Source organism: Mesoplodon mirus (genome assembly GCF_964341445.2).
Source record: "Mesoplodon mirus genome assembly, chromosome: 14".
Classification (NCBI taxonomy): Eukaryota; Metazoa; Chordata; class Mammalia; order Artiodactyla; family Ziphiidae; genus Mesoplodon; species Mesoplodon mirus.
In genome coordinates this window covers 40,227,044-40,247,160 of record NC_138990.1, presented here as the reverse complement: position 1 = coordinate 40,247,160, position 20,117 = coordinate 40,227,044, and the positions used below count along the sequence as shown (strand labels likewise).

General features: G+C 42.6%; 1 protein-coding gene across 1 annotated transcript in view; it reads left to right on the top strand.

The window, feature by feature from the left end:
• Positions 1–19,896, top strand: part of APOB (apolipoprotein B) — a 39,735-nt gene extending 19,839 nt beyond the window's left edge. Inside the window, exons 19-29 of the mRNA XM_082643180.1 lie at positions 79–261; positions 949–1,070; positions 4,179–4,389; positions 4,955–5,130; positions 5,253–5,440; positions 5,916–6,061; positions 7,836–8,209; positions 8,727–16,286; positions 16,667–16,781; positions 16,880–17,066; positions 17,973–19,896. Coding sequence (XP_082499306.1) covers positions 79–261; positions 949–1,070; positions 4,179–4,389; positions 4,955–5,130; positions 5,253–5,440; positions 5,916–6,061; positions 7,836–8,209; positions 8,727–16,286; positions 16,667–16,781; positions 16,880–17,066; positions 17,973–19,610 — 10,900 coding nt within the window. The 3' untranslated portion in view covers positions 19,611–19,896. The remainder of the gene's footprint in view (positions 1–78; positions 262–948; positions 1,071–4,178; positions 4,390–4,954; positions 5,131–5,252; positions 5,441–5,915; positions 6,062–7,835; positions 8,210–8,726; positions 16,287–16,666; positions 16,782–16,879; positions 17,067–17,972) is intronic.
• Positions 19,897–20,117: the final 221 nt, after the last annotated feature.

Below are 20,117 nucleotides of genomic sequence, written 5' to 3'. Positions count from 1 at the left end.
GTTTGTGCTGGGAGAATCAGTGATGTTCATTTCGGTCCATGACTTGAAGGTAACTCAGGTTTTTCCTTCCTTCACCAGTAACACGTTGCATCTGGTGTCTACCACCAAAACGGAAGTGATCCCACCTCTCGTTGAGAACAGGCAGTCCTGGTCCACTTGCAAGCCTTTCTTTATTGGCCTGAACTACTGCACCACGGTCGCTTATTCCAACGCCAGCTCCACAGACTCTTCTTCCTACTACCCGCTGACTGGGGACACCAGGTCAGAGATGCTCAGTGTCCCCACCCAGCATGTGCTTACCTCCTACCTTATGGCAACCGAGCAGGGCCAAGAAAAAATGCTGTGTGTTGTAGATGTCGCGTCACCAGCCTCAGGAATTTGCACTGTCCTTTGGTTATTTAGAACAGTTGTCCTTTGCCCAACACACCTGAAGGGTACCTACCTAACCTTTGAGTCTAGGGTTGGGCATCTTCATAGGTGGGTAGGAGTGGGGCGGTGCTGGAAGGTGAGGCGTCATGACCCCTAAGGGAGGTCTTTGCTCAAAAAATAAACAAGGGACTTCCCTGGTGGTCCAGTGGTTAAAACTCCACGCTTCCACTGCAGGGGGCACAGGTTCGATCCCTGGTCGGGGAAACTAAGATCCCACATGCGGCACAGTGCAGCCAAAAAATAAAATAAGGGTTATAGGACAAGTCTTATCCTTGTTCTCAGCTTTGCTGACACAACCAACCAACTCCTGCTTGTCCAAAAACCCCAGGCACCCTGGGATCTGCCCTTGCCTTGGGCTTTCGCAGGGACTGAAAGGGATCATTAGTTAAGGACAAGAGACAATGTTAAATAAGGACCAGATTTTTGTTGCAATTGAGGCTGACTTGTTTTGGGGACGTTGTCACCTCCTCATCCTGAAAGCTCTAACATGATGCATCACACGCATTGTAACGTCTTTAGATTTGAACTGGAACTGAAGCCAACAGGAGAAGTAGAGCAATATTCTGCCAGGGCATTCTACGAGCTCCAGAGAGATGGTGAAGCTTTGGTGGACACGCTGAAGTTTGTAACTCAGGCAAAAGGCAAGTGCCCAGAAAAGGGTCCCTCTATCTCTGCCCTCGGTCTCAGGTCTAGGACTCGCAAGCAGAATATATTTAATTTAATGTATTTAACAAATATTTACTGAGTGCCAGATAAGTGTCAGGCCTGTTCTGAGAGCTGAGGCTAGAATAGTAAACAATGGAGATAAAGTCCCCATCCTTGTGGAGTTTATAGTAAACAACCAAACAAGTAAATATTCAGAAAGTCAGATTAGTGCTGGGGAGAAGAATAGAGCACAAAGGGGTCTAGGGAATGTCAGGAGTGGCAGCAAGGAGGAAGGCTGGGGGAAGCCAGTGCCATTTGGAATGATAAGGGAGACCCTCCCAGGTAAAGGGAGCATAAAAAAGAGACCTGAAGGAGGGAAGGGGATAAGCCATGTGGAAAGAGCGTTACAGGCTGAGGGGCGAGCTGGTGCGGAGGCCCTGAGGCAGGTGCATGGCTACTGTGTTTGAGGAAAAGGAAGGAAGCCAGTGTGGCTGAAGCAGGGAGATCAGGGAGGAAAATGGTAGATGAAGTCAGAGAGGTAGGGGGTTGTGAGGGAAGGATAGTCTTCTAGGCTGTGTAAGGATGTTAGTTTTCATGATGAGTGAAGTAAGAAGCTACTATTTTTTTAATTGAAGTATGCTTGATTTAAAATGTTGTGTTACTTTCAGGTGTACAGCAAAGTGATTCAGTTGTACATATACACATATTCTTTTTCAGATTCTTTTCCATTATGGATTATTACAAGATATTGACTATAGTTTCCTGTGCTATGCAGTAGATCCTTGTTTATCTTTTATATATAGTACTGTGTATCTGTTCATCTCAAACTTCTAATTTACCCATCCACCCCCTTTCACCTTTAGTAACCATAAGTTTGTTTTCTATGTCTGTGAGTCTGTTTTGTAAATAAGTTAATTTGTATCATTTTTTTTAGATTCCACACGTAAGCGATAGCATATGATATTTGTCTTTCTCTGACTTACTTCACTTAGTACAGTAATCTCTAGGTCCATCCATGTTGCTACAAATAGCAGTGTTTCATTCTTTTTTATGGCTGAGTAGTATTTCGTTGTATGTATATACCAGATCTTCTTTATCCATTCATCTGTTGATGGACACAACATTTCTTCCATGTCTTGACTATTACAGATAGTGTTGCTGTGAACATTAGGGTTCATGTATCTTTTCAAATTAGAGCTTTTGTCTAATTTGGGTATATGCCCAGGAGCGGGATTGCTACATCGTATGGTAAGTCTCTTTTTAGTTTAGTTTGTTTGTTTGTTTGTTTGTTTGTTTGTTTTTTGCGGTATGCGGGCCTCTCACTGTTCTGGCCTCTCCCGTTGCGGAGCACAGGCTCCGGACGCGCAGGCTCAGAGCAGCCATGGCTCACTGGCCCAGCCGCTCTGGGGCATGTGGGATCTTCCCGGACCGGGGCACGAACCCGTGTCCCCTCCATCAGCAGGCGGACTCTCAACCACTGCACCACCAGGGAAGCCCTCTTTTTAGTTTTTTAGGAAACCTCCATACTGTTCTCCATAGTGGCTGCACCAATTTACATTCCTACCAACAGTGCAGGAGGGTTCCCTTTTCTCCACACCCTCTCCAGCATTTGTTACTTTTAGACTTTTTGATCACAGCCATTCTGACTGGTGTGAGGTGATACCTCATTGTAGTTTTGATTCGTGTTTCTCTAATAATTAGCGGTGCTGAGCATCTTTTCACGTGCTTGTTTGCCATCTGTATGTCTGTTTAGTTCTTCTGCCCATATTTTGATTGGGTTGTTTTTTATGATATTGAGCCGTATAAGCTGTTTGTGTGTTTGGAAATTAAGCCATTGTTGGCCGCATCGTTTGCAAATACTTTCTCCCAGTCTGTAGGTTGTCTTTCCGTTTTGTTTATGGTTTCCTTTGCTGTGGTTATAAGTTTGATTATGTCCTATTTGTTTATTTTTGAAGAAGCTACTGTTTGATTTATGTCTATGTTGAAGAAAGACTTGAGGGGGACAAGAGCAGAGAAACTAGTATGTAGGCCGTCACAGTAATCCAGGCTAGAGACGGTGGTGCTTTGGGTTGGAGTGGTGATGGCAAAGGCGGTTGGATTTGGCCATGTTTTGAAGACTGGGCAGACAACAATCTGCTGATACAGTAGATGTTCAGGGTGAGAGAAAAAAGGCAATCAGGACGACTCGAAGTTTTTGGCCTGAGCAGCTGAAGAACAGGGCTGCCACATCCTGAGATGGAGGCGCAGGTTTTAAATGTTCACTTTGGAAGATTTTTTATGTAGGAATAATATGTCACAAAATTCAACAAGGAAAACAAAACCCACAGGAAAGAGGGGGCACGTACTGAAAAAAAGTGTCAAGTAACGATTTTACAAGAGATATAAAATGGGTATTGACCTGTGAATTTAAGGAAACCTGGAAATCTTGTGACAAAGAAAGGAGGAGCCGGGGAGAGGGGAAGGCAGGGTAGGGTGGCAGCGAACCAGGAAGGGTGTCGTAGGCAGACGATCATACAGAGATGTCACGTGTGCCTGACACAGAAGGACTCCGAGCCCTTACTGGTCCCTGAACACGCCGAGTTTTTCTCATATCCGAACGTTTGCCTTTCCGATTCCCTCTGCCTGGAAGGCTCTCCCTGCATGATGCAGCGTGGCTCAGCCTCTCTCTTCATTCAGGTCTCTGCCCACATATCCTCTTGTCAGAACTCTGACCACCACACGTGAAATAGCACCTCTTCTATCCCTTTCTCTCCTTTATCACCTTATCTGGTTTTACTTTTCTTCTTAACAAACATGTATTGCCACCAGACATAAATAATGTACTTGCTTATTGTCTGTACCCCTCCCATTAGAATGTCAGTTCCATGAGGGCAGGGGCTTCCAGTGCCAAGAGCAGTGCCTAGCACATGGTAAGCAATCAGTAAATACTTACAGATTGAACAAATGTGCAAGTACCACTGAGTTAAAAATTTAAGGTAAAATCCTGAACTGTGTCCTCATTTGAGCACATTAAGTACTTGAGGTTTCTCTGCCTTTTTCTCTCTCTTTCCTTCCTAAACATATCTTCTGAATAGACATCTTGATTCTCTTGTACACTCTTCCAGGTGTGAAGCAGAGCGAGGCTACTATGATGTTCACATATAACCGGCAGAGTAAGACTTTGTCCAGTGAAATCCAGATTCCAGACTTTGACGTTGACCTTGGGACAGTCCTCAGAGTTCGTGATGAATCTTCTAAGGAAGAAAAGTCTTACAAGCTCACCCTGGACATCCAGAATAAGAAAATCACTGAGGTCACCCTCACCGGCCATGTGAGGTAAGGAAGGCTCAAGGCAGGGTCTGACCTGAGCTGTGGGCCTTTGTGGCTCTTTCCTTTCTTCCTTTTCAGCTTTAAAGCTGACTGAGGGGTCTGCACTTCAAGGGGCAGACAGAGCCCTCAACACTGTGACCCTCTGCACGTGTCCAGTTGGATCTGCCTACCGTTCATTGGGTACTTACTATTCATCAGGCACTATACTGGGTACTTTAAAGAAATTATCTCAGCCCTCATAATAAACTGCAGATAGGTATGAGTTTCCCTGTTTTATAGATAAGGAAATGGTAGCTCGGAGGGGTTAAATAATTTGGCCAAGGCAGTAGAGCTAGTAAATGGTAGAGCAGGATTCAAACAGTTTTCGAAAACCTTCTCTCTCCCATACCTCCCTGGAGTGTCCTGAACTTGTAGTGAGTTAGCTTTAGAAGTTAAGAAGTTCAGTCTCTGGTCATTCTCTGAGCCATTCATGTATCTTGTTTTCATCGCCACAAATGGAACTTGCATTGAACCCTGCCTATCTCCTTGGAATGAATGGAGTCACTGATGTCAACTTTTTCTTTTTCAATAGTTATGACAGGAAGGAAGAAGGCAAAATCAAAGGTGTTATCTCCATACCCCGTTTGCAAGCAGAAGCCAGAAGTGAGATCCTCACCCAGTGGTCTCCCTCAAAACTGCTCCTGCAGATGGACTCATCTGCTACAGCTTATGGCTCAACAGTTTCCAAGAAAGTGGCATGGCGTTATGGTAAGCACGTCTTCCCAACATGAGCACTTCCCAGAGCACGGTGTACTCGATGGCAGTGTTGACAACCACGGGTAGGAGCTGACCTGGCGCTATTGACAACTATTTCACGTGTGTGTTTTCAGATGAAGAGAAGATTGAATTTGAATGGAACACAGGCACCAACGTGGATACCAAAAAAGCAGCTTCCAGTTTCCCTGTGGATCTCTCTGATTATCCTAAAAGTTTGAATATGTATGCCAGTAGTCTCCTGGATCACAGAGTTCCTCAAACAAACCTGACTTTCCGGCACATGGGTTCCAAATTAGTAGTTGTAAGTACACATCAGCCAGTCAATAAATACATGGTTATAAGTGCTAATTACATAGTCAACTCTGAGTTAGGTGACAGAGTATCCAAAGATGGATAAGGCATGCTACCTACCCCCAGGAAATTCCTGGGGAGAAAAAGAAGCACTCACGTATGCAGAGTTACCCAGTTACACAAGGCTATATTTTTAAATACCAAATGAATACTACTAAGCAGAAGAGCTGCCTGTGCCTAAGATATCACAGGGAGCTTCAGGACACTGACTAGGGGTTTGACTATGCTACGCATTCCTTTTATAAAATACAGGAAGAGATTAATTACTGACAACAAAAATTCATAATTTTTATGATTTATTTTTTAACTTTGAGTATACCGTCCTGCTTAATGATCGAGCTGTCAAATATGGATTATCACCTGATGTTAATTGTGTTTGATGCCCATCCATGCCCATTGCTTTGAAAACTTCTATTATTTTGTAGGCAACAAGTACATGGCTTCAGGAGGCATCGAGGAACCTTCCTTATGCTCGGAATTTACAAAATCATCTCAGTGGCCTACAAAAGTTGTACCTCCAGAAAATGGAATTGCCAGACTTCCACATCCCAGAAAACCTCTTCTTAAAAAGGTAAAAAGAGGAACCAGAAAAATTTCTTGAACCATGAAAAGTAAATGGAAGATTTTACTTAGCATGATTTAGACTTTTTTTAATTTACATTTTTAAGGGAAACAAGGTAAGCATTTTAAGGAGATTAGTAACTGTCCCATAAACATTGTGGCATTTTTGCATTATTAAATATGAGGTCAGAATGTGAATGCCAACCCAGTCAGAAAAAACCCAAAAAACCTAAGAAAGTAATTAGAAGATTCTGGTACTTTCACCCTAAGATGTTTTATTCACTTAGTTTTAAAACTGAATTTGAAAGCCATTCACTTTTCCTCTACTATAAGTGAACTCGCCTTATGCTCAGGAACAGGATATACTCATAATCGTGAAGAATTCAAGAGTGGCTGGCAGACTTGTTGGCTACAGGCTTGCTGTTGAGCTCACAGGGTCAGAAGAGCCATTGGGCATGGAATGAAGGCACATTCTGAGAGCATATGTCACTTTAGCAAAATAGCATCATCCTTATGGGGAAGTCAGATTGTAAAATGCTCGGTCCCCTTCTGTACTTACAGACATACATGTGATGCTTTGATTTCTGTCATGAAAATTTAAAGCTCAGAGCATGAGCTGAAAAGACTACAGTCTGTTCTGGATTGACTGTTCTCTGTGTTATCTTCAGGGTTTAGAAAACAAGTGACCTGTGTCACATGGGCCTTTCCATAGTCTGTGTCTGGGCAGCAAAGTTTAATAGACCAGATAAGTGTGTGAAAGGGCTAAAATCCACCAAAGCACTCATATGGACAAAATATGAAGATAAGAGAAAAAAAGTGGCAGCTTCAGAGGACAGAGGACCCAGGAACCTCTTCCTTCCCTCCTAGTGTTTCCAACCAACAGTCTTGTCTGTGCTGTGCTGAAAAGGCAGGACCACAGGACCTTAGAAATGGATGGGGCCTTATCAAGCACGGGATCTTACCATGAATGTTGGGATCTGGATAGGCAGCATCCAGTCCTCGATGGAGTGATGCAATGAATAGTTATTTGTTTACTACACTTACACTCTGCCATCCTACTTTCTTCTTGTGAGTTGTCAAAATAGTCCATTGTATGTGCATAGTACTGAAAAGATTGCAAAGTGCTTTTGCGTATTTTTTCTCATTTCATATCCAAGACCAGCTCTGTGAGATCAGCAGAAACGGTACTATTATCCTCACCTCACAGATAACATCACTGAGACTCAGAAAGGCGAATTCACTAGCATAGCTCCCACTGATTGACGCTGACATTATAACTCAAGATTACTGATGCCCCTGCCTATGCTTTTTCCACGTGTCAAGATGCCTCAATTCAGTTGAGCAACTACGTATCAAATATCCCCTGTGTGCAGTACTAGATTAGATTAGGTGCAGTGAGAAAATAAAAGCTGGGTAAGGTGTAATCCTTCCCCCCCCAGGAAGACACTGTGTAGACGCTGACAAATGAACAAATAAGTGCTAGTTATATAAGCAGATTATGAAAAGCTCTTTGAGATAGGTGGAAGCGACTGTCACTACAAGAGCAAGAGAAATTGACTGTGACTTAGATGGGATGGTAGAAATAAGGGCACAGCTCTTGGCAGGGATGTGAACGGATGTGAGTGTTTGTAGGTAGAGGTTAAAGCCAAGGGACGCCAGGAGGAACAGTGCAGTGCAGGATGGGAAATTAGACACATGCACTATTGCTTAGAAGCTCAGGTGGCAGAGAACTTCGAGGGCTTGCTGTCTGACTGTGGGGACGTTGTCTTTGCTCTTCATTTCAGTGACGGTCGGATCAAATACACCCTGAACAAGAACAGTGTGAACATTGAGATCCCTTTGCCTTTTGGTGGCAAATCCTCCAAAGATCTAAAGATGTTAGAGACTATTCGGACACCGGCCCTCAACTTCCAGCCTGTGGGATTCCACCTGCCATCTCAAGAGTTCCAAGTCCCCATTTTTACAATCCCCAAGTTGTATCAACTGCGGGTGCCTCTCTTGGGTGTTCTAGACCTCTCCACAAATACCTACAGTAACTTGTACAACTGGTCCGCCTCCTATACTGGCGGCAACACCAGCACAGACCTCTTGAGCCTCCAGGCTCAGTTCCGTGTGAAGGCAGATGCCGTGGTCGACCTGTTCTCCTACCACGTGCAAGGTGAGCCCTGCCCCGAGGGGAGGTTCACAGAGTGAATTTGCTGCAGGTTCCAATGGGCTAGCCTCCTCTAGGAAGGGAAAAACTTGGGCTTTCTTGCAGACATTGTTCTTGCTACTTGGAACCCTATTCTTTTTCCTTCCTACCTTCCTTCCTCCCTCCCTTTCTTCCTTCAGAAATATTTATTAAACACCTATGTATCAAGTATTCTACTAGGCAGTTAACAGAGAAAACAGATAAACTGGCAATTAGAATTCAGTGTGAGAGGTGCTGTGATAGGGTATAGTGTGTAAGGTACAGTAGAGGACAAGGGAACCCAGCAAGGTCTGTGGTGGTCAGGGAAGGCTTCCAGGAGGAATGCCTTTTGCTATCAGATTTTGTGGTCATGTTATAAATGGAGGAGACTGTTGCGCAACGGACCTGGACCAATGGGACTTTCTTATTGAAAGACTTTCAACATAGAAATTGTTGTGGAAGTGCATGACTTCATTTAACCAATGTGTTTTGATTTTTATGCTAGGATCTGCAAAAACAACGTATGACCACAGGAATACACTCACGTTTTCAGGTGATGGGTCTCTACACCACAAATTCCTGGATTCACATGTCAAATTCAGTCACGTAGAGAAAATTGGAAACAATCCAGCCTCAAAAGGTTTTCTAACATTCGATGCATCGAGTGCCTGGGGACCACAGATATCTGCTTCAGTCCATTTAGACTCAAAAAAGAAACAGCATTTGTATGTCAAAGAAGTCACAATTGATGGGCAGTTCAGAGCCTCTTCATTGTATGCTAAAGGCACATATGGCCTGTCTTATCAGAGGGATCCTACCACTGGCCAGCTAAGTGGAGAATCCAACCTGAGATTTAACTCCTCCTACCTCCAGGGCACCAACCAGATAACAGGAAGATATGAAGATGGAACAGTCTCTATTACCTCCACCTTGGATCTGCAAGGTGGCCTCATGAAAAATACTGCATCCCTGAAATATGAGAACTATGAGCTGACTCTGAAATCTGACACCAATGGGAAGTATGAGGACTTTGCCACTTCGAACAAGATGGATCTGACCTTCTCTAAGCAAAGTGCATTGCTACGTTCTGAGTATCAGGCTGATTACAAGTCACTGAAGTTCTTCACCCTGCTTTCTGGATCACTAAACTCCCATGGTCTTGAGTTAAATGCTGACATCTTGGGCACTGACAGAATTAATAGTGGTGCTCACAAGGCAACACTAAGGATTGCCCAAGATGGAATGTCTACCAGTGCAATGACCAACTTGAAGTATAGTCCCCTAATGCTGGAGAATGAACTCAATGCCGCGCTTGGCCTCTCTGGGGCATCCCTGAAATTAACAACAAATGGCCGCTTCCGGGAACACCATGCAAAATTCAGTCTAGATGGAAGAGCTACCCTCACAGAGGTGTCACTGGGAAGTGCTTATCAGGCCATGATTCTGGGGGTCGACAGCAAAAACATTTTCAACTTCAGAATCAACCAGGAAGGACTCAAGCTTTCAAATGACATGATGGGCTCATACGCTGAAATGAAACTTGACTACACAAACAATCTTAACATTGCAGGGTTATCACTGGACTTCTCTTCCAAACTTGACAACATTTATAGCTCTGACAAGTTTTATAAGCAAAATTTTAATCTACAGTTACAGCCCTATTCCCTGGTAACTACTTTAAACAATGACTTGAAATTCAGTGCTCTGGGTATGACCAACAATGGAAAATTACGGCTTGAACCTCTGAAGCTGAATGTGGGTGGGACCATAAAAGGAGCCTACCAAAATAATGAACTAAAACACATCTACACTCTTTCTTATGCTGACTTATCAGCAAGTTATAAAGCAGACACTGTAGCTAAGGTGCAGGGGACAGAGTTTAGCCATCGGCTCAACACTAACATCGCTGGGCTTGCTTCAACCGTGGACATCAGTACAAACTACAATTCGGACTCCCTGCATTTCAACAATGTTTTCCACTCTGCAGTGGCCCCATTTACAATGACCGTCGACATGCATACTAATGGCAATGGGAAACTGGTTCTCTGGGGACAACACACAGGGCAGCTGTATAGCAAATTCCTGTTGAAAGCAGAACCTCTGGCCTTTACTTTCTCTCATGATTACAGAGGATCCACAAGTCACCATCTCATGTCCAGGAGGAGCATCAGTACTGCTCTTGATCATAAAATCAGTGCCCTGCTCACTCTGGCCGAGCAGACAGGCACCTGGAAACTCAAGACCCAGTTGAACCAAAATGAATACAGCCAGGACTTCAGTGCTTACAACACTAAAGACAAAGTTGGTGTTGAGCTCAGTGGACGAGCCCTGGCTGACCTCACTGTGCTGGACTCCCCTATTACAGTGCCACTTTTACTCAGTGAGCCCATCAGTGTAATTGACGCTTTAGAGCTGAGGGACGCCACTGACCAGCCCCAAGAATTCACTCTTGTTGCTTCTGTAAAATATGATAAGAACCAAGATGTTCACACCATCAACCTCCCATTCTTTAAAATCCTGCCAGAATATTTTGAGAAGACTCGAGAGGTAGTTATAGGTGCACTGGAAGCTATACAGAAAGAATTGAAACACATCAATATTGATGAACGCATGAGGAAATACATAGCAGCCTTGGACAAACTCCCACAGCAAGTTAATGATTATCTGAATGCATTCAACTGGGAGAAACAAGTTTTGAGTGCCAAGGAGAAACTAACTGCTTTCACAGAATATTATAGAATTACAGAAAATGATCTGCAGATCGCATTAGACAATGCCAAAATCAACCTTAATGGAAAACTATCTCAGCTACAAACATATGTGATACAATTTGATCAGTATATTAAAGATAATTATGATTTACATGATTTTAAGGCAGCTCTTGCTAAGATTATTGATCGAATCATTGAACAATTGAAAAGTCTTGATGAACATTATCATATCCGTGTAACTGTACTAAAAGAAATCAGCAATCTGTGTTTGTTTATTGAAAATATTGATTTTAACAAATTTGGAAGTAGTACTGCATCTTGGATTCAAACTATGGATACTAAGTATCAAATCAGAATCCAGATACAAGAAAAATTGCAGCAGCTCAATGCACAGATTCAGAATGTAGACATCCAGCACCTTGCTGAAAAGGTCAAACAACAGGTTGAAGCTATTGATGTCAGAGTGCTTTTAGATCAGTTGAGAACTACAATCTCATTTCAAAGAATAAAGGAAATTATTGAGCATGTCAAATACTGTGTTACAAATCTTTTTGAAGATTTTGAAGTAATTGAGGAAATCAATGCTTTCAGAGTCATGGTCCATGAGTTCACTGAGACATATAAAATAGACCACCACATCCAGGTTTTAATGGATAAATCAGTGCAGTTGGCCCACCAATATAAGCTGCAGGAGACTGTTCAGAAGCTAAGCAGTGTCCTACAACAAGTCAAGATGGCAGATCTTGTTGAGGAATTGATTGGGTTTACCGACCATGCTCTCAAGCAGCTTGAAGCATTGTCTTTTAAACAATTAATTGAAGAAATAAACAGATTCCTTGACATGCTAGTAAAGAAATTAAGGTCATTTGATTACCACCAGTTTGTAGATGAAACCAATAACAAAATTCGTGAGGTGACTCAGAGAATCAATGGTGAAATTCAGGCTCTGGGACTTCCACAGAAAGCTAAAGCACTAAAACTGTTTACAGAGGACGTCAAGGCCACAGTCTCAGTCCATCTGGAAAACCTAAAGGCCACCAAAATAACCTTATTCTTTGACTGGTTACAGGTTTCTGTAGTTCACATGAAAGCCAAATTCCAAGAGACCCTGGAAGATGTACGAGACCGAGTGTATCAAATGGATATGCAGCAGGAAGTCCAGCGATACCTGTTCCTAGTTGGCCAGGTTTACAGCACACTTGTCACCTACATTTCTGATTGGTGGACTCTTGCTGCTAAGAACCTTACTGACTTTGCAGAACAGTATTCTCTCCAAGACTGGGCCAAAAACCTGAAAACATTAGTAGAACAAGGGTTCACTGTTCCCAAAATCCAGACCACCTTCGGGACCATACCTGCCTTTGAAGTCAGTCTCCGTGCCCTTCAGGAGGCTACATATCAGACTCCTGACTTCATTGTCCCCCTGACAGATCTGAAGATTCCATCCGTTCAGATCAACTTCAAAAAGTTGAAAGATATAAAAATCCCATCCAGGTTTTCCACGCCAGAATTTACTGTCCTCAATACCTTCCACATCCCTTCCTTTACAGTTGACTTGGTAGAGATAAAAACAAAGATCATCAGAACCATTGACCAGATGCTGAACAGTGAGCTGCAGTGGCCAGTCCCGGAAGTGTACCTGAGGGATCTGAGTGGGGTGGACACGGTTCTTGCTAGAATCCCTGTGCCAGACTTCCATTTACCAGAAATCACAATTCCAGAATTTGTCATCCCACATCTCAATGTTACAGATTTTCAAGTTTCTGACCTTCACATACCAGAATTCCAGCTTCCCCACATCTCACACACAACTGAAGTACCTACTTTTGGCAAGCTGTATGGCATTTTGAAAATCCAATCTCCCCTTCTCATATTAGATGCAAATGCTGACATTCAGAATGTAACTGCTTCAGCGAACCAAGCAGAGATTGAGGCTTCTGTCACTGCCAAAGGAGAATCCAAATTAGAAGTTCTCAATTTTGATTTTCAAGCAAACGCACAACTTTCAGACCCTAAGATTAATCCACTGGTTCTGAAGGAATCTATGAGGTTCTCCAGCAAGTACCTGAAAACAGAGCATGAGAGTGAAGTGCTATTTGTTGGGAATGCTATTGAGGGAAAATCAAACACAGTGGCAGGTTTACACACAGAAAAAAATACACTGGAGCTTAGTAACAGTGTGCTCGTCAAGATAAATCATCAGCTTACCCTGGACAGCAACACAAAGTACTTCCACAAATTGAACATCCCCAAACTGGACTTCTCCAGCCAGGCTGACCTGCGCAGTGAAATCAAGACCCTGTTGGAAGCTGGACACCTAGCATGGACTTCTTCTGGAACAGGGTCCTGGAAATTGGCCTGCCACAAATTCTCAGATGAGGGAACACATGAATCCCAAAGTAACTTTACTGTGGAAGGACCCATCACGTCCTTTGGATTGTCTAATAAGATCAATAGCAAACACCTAAGAGTAAACCAAAATATAGTTTATGAATCTCGCTTCCTCAACTTTTCTACATTTGAAATCCAGTCACAAGCTGAATGCCAGTACTTGGGCCGAAGTGTTCTAACTGCTAAAGGTATGGCACTGCTTAGAGAAGGGAAGGCAGAGATAACTGGCAACCATGATGCGCATTTAAATGGAAAGGTTATTGGAACTTTGAAAAATTCTCTTTTCTTTTCAGCACAGCCACGTGCGCTTACCACATCCACAAACAATGAAGGGAACTTGAGAGTTAGTTTTCCATTAAAATTGACAGGGAAGATAGACTTTTTGAATAATTATGCACTGTTTCTGAGTCCTAGTGCCCAGCAAGCAAGTTGGCAAGCGAGTGCCAGGTTCAATCAGTATAAGTACAATCAAAATTTCTCTGCTGGAAACAATGAGAAAAGCATCGAGGCCCACATAGGGATAAATGGAGAAGCCAACCTGGATTTTTTAAACATTCCTTTAACAATCCCTGAAATGACTCTACCTTATACAAAGCTCACAACGCCCCAGGTGAAAGATATCTCCTTATGGGAAAAGACAGGCTTGAAGGAATTCTTGAAAACAACAAAGCAATCGTTTGATTTAAGTGTAAAGGCTCAGTATAAGAAAAACAAAGACAAGCATTCCATCCCAGTTCCTCTGGATGTATTTTATGCATTTATCAATCGTAACATCAATTCCTTCAACAGGCATTTCGAAACAGTCAGAAACAAGGCATTAGATTTTTTTATCAAATCCTACAATGAAGCAAAAATTACATTTGATAAGTACAAGGTTGAACAATCCCTCAACCAGCAACCCAGGATCTATAAAATTCCTGGGTACACTATTCCAGTTACCAACACTGAAGTGCCTCCATTCACAGTGAAGATGCTGACATTCGGGTATGTGATCCCCAAAGAGGTCAGCACCCCGAGCATCACCATCCCTGGTTCTGGCGCCTACGTGCCCTCATACACATTAGTCCTGCCATTCCTAGAGCTGCCAACCCTTCATGTCCCTAGGAATCTCCTTGAGCTTTCTCTTCCAGAGTTCAAGGTATTGAGTACCACAAACAAAATTTTAATTCCAGCCATGGGCAATATTACCTATGATTTTTCCTTTAAGTCAAGTGTCATCACACTGAATACCAACGTTGGTCTTTACAACCAATCAGATATTGTGGCTCATTTTCTTACTTCCTCTTCTTCTGTCATTGATGCACTGCAGTACAAATTAGAGGGCACCTCAAGTTTGACGAGGAAAAGAGGGTTGAAGTTAGCCACAGCTTTGTCTCTGAGTAACAAACTCGTGGAGGGCAATCATGACAATACTATTAGCTTCACCAAGAAAAACATGGATGCATCCATGACAACAACCGCAAGAGTCCAAATTCCACTTTTGAGAATGAATTTCAAGCAAGAACTTAATGGAAATACCAGGTCAAAACCTACTGTCTCTTCATCCATTGAATTAAAGTATGATTTCAGTTGGCCCCACGTGTACACTACTGCTACAGGGGCGTTTGACCACAAGCTCAGCTTAGAATGTCTCACCTCTTACTTTTCCATTGAGTCATCTACCAAAGGAGGTGTCAAGGCTTTTATCCTTTCAAAGGAATATTCAGGAACTCTTGGCAGTGAGGCCAGCACTTACTTGAATTCCAAGGGTACTCGATCTTCTGTGAAGCTGCTAGGAGCTTCCAAAGTAGATGGTATCTGGAACCTTGAAGTAAAAGAAAATTTTGCTGGAGAAACCACTCTCCAACGCATATATGCCATCTGGGAACAAAATACGAAAAACCATTTACAGCTAGGGGGCCTCTTTTTAACATCTGGAGAGCATACAAGCAAAGCCACCCTGGAACTTTCCCTATGGGAAATATCAGCCCTTGTTCAGGTCCATGCACGTCAGCCCAGTTCCTTCCTTAATATCAATTACCTTGGCCAGGAAGTGTCCCTGAATGCTAACACTGAGAACCAGAAAATCAGCTGGAAAAGTCAGGTCCAGGTTCATTCTGGGTCTCTCCAGAACAACATACAGCTTTCCAATGACCAAGAAAAGGCACGCCTCGACATGGCAGGCTCCTTAGAAGGGTACCTATGGTTCCTCAAAGATGTTGTCCTACCAGTTTATGACAAGAGCTTATGGGACCTCCTAAAGCTGGATGTAACCACCACCAACGATAGGAAACAGTATCTCCGTGCTTCAACTGACCTTGTGTATACCAAAAACCCCAATGGCTATCCTGTTTCTATCCCCGTGCGAGAATTGGCTGATAAATTCATTATTCCTGGACTGAAACTATATAACCTAAATTCCTTTCACGTCACACCTACATTCCACGTCCCCTTTACAGATCTTCAGGTTCCATCCTACATACTTGACTTCAGTGAAATAAAAATCTACAAGAAGCTAAGTACTTTGCCATTTACCCTCAACATACCAACACTACCCAAAGTGAAATTCCCCAAAGTTGATGTGTTAGCACAATATTCTAAACCAGAAGTCTCCTCAGTTCCCTTTTTTGAGATAACTGTGCCTGCATCTCAGTTAACTGTGTCCCACTTCACCCTTCCAAAAAGTATTTCAGTTGGCAGTGCTGTTTTGGATCTAAATGTGGTGGCCAGCAACATTGCAGACTTCGAGTTGCCAACCATCACCATGCCTGAGCAGACTATTGACATTCCTTCCATGAAGTTCTCTGTACCTGCTGGAATTTTCATTCCTTCCTTTGGAACACTGACTGCACATTTCGAGGTGGCCTCTCCCTTGTATAATGCCACTTGGAGTGCTGGTTTGAAAAATAAAGAAGATCACGTTGAAACATTCCTGGATTCCACATGCAGCTCCACCATTCAGTTCCTAGGATATGACCTAAACGGTAAGGAAATTTCCTGCCTCCCCTACGTGCTTTATTTCTTCAGTGCGAGTTGTGAATACATAATTATGTATTTAGATATGGCTCGAAGCAAAATTGCTCTCTATAGCAAAATTGAAAAGAGGCGGGAAGGAGACACATGTATACCCCACATGTGAAAACCATCCTGTTGAAAACCTACTGACATTGCAGAAGAATAGGTTCAGAGAAAATAGATTTTTCTGTAATCATTTTAGGACTAAAACGGTCTCCTGTTTTTTTAAGTGAGGACCACATGTTTCAAACATATAAGACAGTTAAGATAGAATTCTCTGTTTTCACAATGAAAATGTTTATATCCTGCAGTTACTAATCTAATGAAACATAAAATCTTTCCCATACAGTTGTGGGAACACACAAAATTGAAGGTGGCATGTTAGTTTGTAAAATTAACGGATCATTTGCACACCATGACTTCAGTGCAGAGTATGAAGAAGATGGCAGATATCAAGGACTTGGGTATGGAACTTCTATTTTCATCTCTTTTCCAGTCATTATGATGTTTGCCATCTCCACGTCCCTTTCATGACAGCCCATCTGCTTTCTTTTGCTTTCAGGTACTGGAATGGAAAGGTCGACCTTAATATCACCAGCCCGACATTAACTGATGTCCGTCTGCGCTACCGAGAAAGCAAGAACCACCACTCCTCCTCAGTAGCCTCCCCAGCCATAGGCACTGTGGTCATCGACGTGAAGAACATTAACGGTACCTTAAGGAGATGGAACCTCTACTACCGCCCTCAGGTGAGTCCCAACTAGTGGGTTACACACCCCAAGAGCAAACAGAGAATATGGGCAGGTAATACAAAGTATTACCTAGGGGCTTTCCCAAACTAGGTGAAACACAAGCAATGAGCAAGCTGAACTTCTCTTCTGAGGAGCTATTCTCCAGAAAGTATTAGGAGTCTTCTACTGATTGTATTAGATGCACACATGACCTCATATTACCACTATTATTTTATTACACTTGGGCAGTTCTAGAAAGATGAGAGTTTTGCCTCATCACCTAAATCATGGAAAAACTCTGCCATATGCTGAGTACATTTTTCAGACTGGGGCTTCTTGGAGTATTTGAGGCTTCAAAATTCTTCCCCACAGTAGGATTGTTAGATATGCCAAGTTTCTCTCGTGTACTTTACAAGCTCTGCCAGGGCCCAATCAAAGATGCCACTAGTAGAGGAGAGGAAATAATCAGATTCTGTCACTAAAGTTTATCATAGGCTTAGAGGATGGATGGCCCCTGATATTGGTCTTCTAGGTCTCTGCTCGATGGGCCCTGGACTTCTTTCTTTTTTGTTACTTCTCCTTTCTCTGAATTAGTCTTTCCCTGTTTTCTTTCTCCCCATTCTCTTCCTCCTCCTCCTCTTCTGATCTTCAGGCCTAGAAAGGCCTAAATGTTAAATGTTACTGTGTAAATGCCTTACATAATTTTGTCCTTTCTGGGGCATGTGTTAAAGAGGAATTAACAAGAGTGTATTTGTTTAACCGTAAGACAAACACATGAACTGACATATGAAAGATAAATCCCCATCAGAATATGAAAGATCCTCTGATCTTTACTTTTAACTGCTAATGAAGTTTTAGTGTAGTATATTATGTAATCAAGATAATTGAAAACATGGTCTTTTCATCCTTTTTTGCTGGTTTTAGTCCTCTCCAGATAAAACACTCAACATAGTCAAAATTGAGAGGGTCCCAGAATCGGATGATGAAGTTCAGATTAAAGCTAACTGGGAAGAAGAAGCAGTGTCTGAATTGCTAAGCTCTCTCAAAGACAATATGCCCAAGGCCACGGGGGCCTCTTATGACTGTGTCAACAAGTACCACCAGGAGTACACGGGACTCGATCTGAGAGATGCTTCTTTAAGACTGAGAAGAGGTTTGCAGAACAGCGCTGAGCAGGTGTATCAAGGGGCCGTGAGGCAGATTGATGAGGTGGACGTGGGGCTCCAAAAGATAGCCAGAGGCACCACTAGAACCTACCAACAGTGGAAGGACAAGGCCAAGAGTCTGTACCAGGAACTGTTGGCTCAGGAGGACCACAGTGGTTTCCAGAGACTCCAGAAGAAGGTGTTTGACAGCTTAATAGGAGTTACTCAGGAATACAATGTGACAGTCAACCGTGTGATTGACTCATTCATTGATTTCCTGAAGTCCACCAGATTCCAGCTCCCAGGAGGAGCCGGGAACTACACTGAAGACGAACTTTACACTATGCTCCTGAAGAGAGTAGGTAAGTTACTGTCCCAGGTACATTCAAAGATCCATAGTGGGTTAGAAATACTCTTTTCCTATTTCCAAGACCTAATGGAGAAATCTGAATTAATCAAGGACCTAAAGAATAAATTTCCCTTTGATTCAGTGTACTATCAACTAATAGGTATAGGCTCAGAGTATGGAAAACTGTTGAAATCTTTATCACAAGAGATCCAAAAGGCACTTAGTGACCTCCAGTCTGTCAAGACTACAGAGATGCTAAGTGATCTTAAGAGGTTTCTACAAAGAATTTTCCAAGAGATAGAAGAAGACCTTAAACGCTTAAAGGAGAAGAAATTTACTGATCTCATTAATGATATCCAACACGACATCAGCACAACCTTCGACACATTCATTCCATTTGTTTTTAGACTCCTGAAAGAAAACCTAGGTCATAACTTTGGTGAGTTTAATGAACTTGTTCAAAACAAACTTCAGGAAGCTTCTCAAGAGTTACAGCAGCTCCATCAGTATGTGCAGGCTCTTCGCAAAGAATATTTTGATCCAAGTGTGGTTGGCTGGACAGTGAAATACTATGAGCTTGAAGAAACGATCATCAACCTGATCAAGAACCTAGTAGAGGTCCTTGAGGACTTCCATCCCAAATACTCCGTCAGTGCTGCTGGCTTTGCTTCCCAACTCTCAAGTCAGGTTGAGCAACTGGTGCAGAAAGATTTCCAGGGATATCTGAGCATCCTTGCCGATGCAGATGGACAAGGGAAAGAGAAGATTTCAGAGCTTGCTACCAGCGCTCAGGAAATAATGAAAAGCTGGGCTGTTGCAGTGAAGGAAATCATTTCTGATTACCGCCAGCAGTTCACATATAAACTACAGGAGTTTGCAGACCAGCTCTCTGATCACTATGAAAAATTCATTGCTGAGTCCAAAAGATTGACTGACCTGTCCATTCAAAAATACCACATGTTTCTGAGATATATAATGGAGTTACTGAAAGAGCTACAATTGGCCACAGTCAATGGCATGAGCCCCTACATAAAGGTTGCTCCAGGAGAGTTTACCATCACCTTCTAATTTTTTATAGCAATTCTCATTTATTCTTCTGCTCCAATTAAACTTCTACATAGTAGGGGGAAAATTCAGACTGTATGTATTAATATAATCATCCACCAAGCCAGCCTTGTAGCAGGTAGCTGACTACAAGCAGAAACACATATGAACTGGACCTGCATCGAAGCTGGCATCAGATCTCTGAAGGTCTCTGAACTTTTTGCAAGTTAAAGAGAACCAGGATCTGAGTTATTTTGCTAAACTTTGGGAGAGCAAGAACAAATAAATAAATTCTTTATTGTGTATCATACCACTCAATGTGACTCATTCATATTGAAAGATAGAGAAATGAGGTAATTTATTCAAATGTCTGGCATTTCAAAACCTCTAGAACACACACTGTTTTGAGTGATAGGGGAAAAGGAGAATTTAGGGAGGGAAATACTTTGCCACCTTGAAGAAAATAACTGATCTCGGAGACTGTATTTGCCAGGTGAGAATGAAAAACTATTTGCAAAGGCTTTCACATAA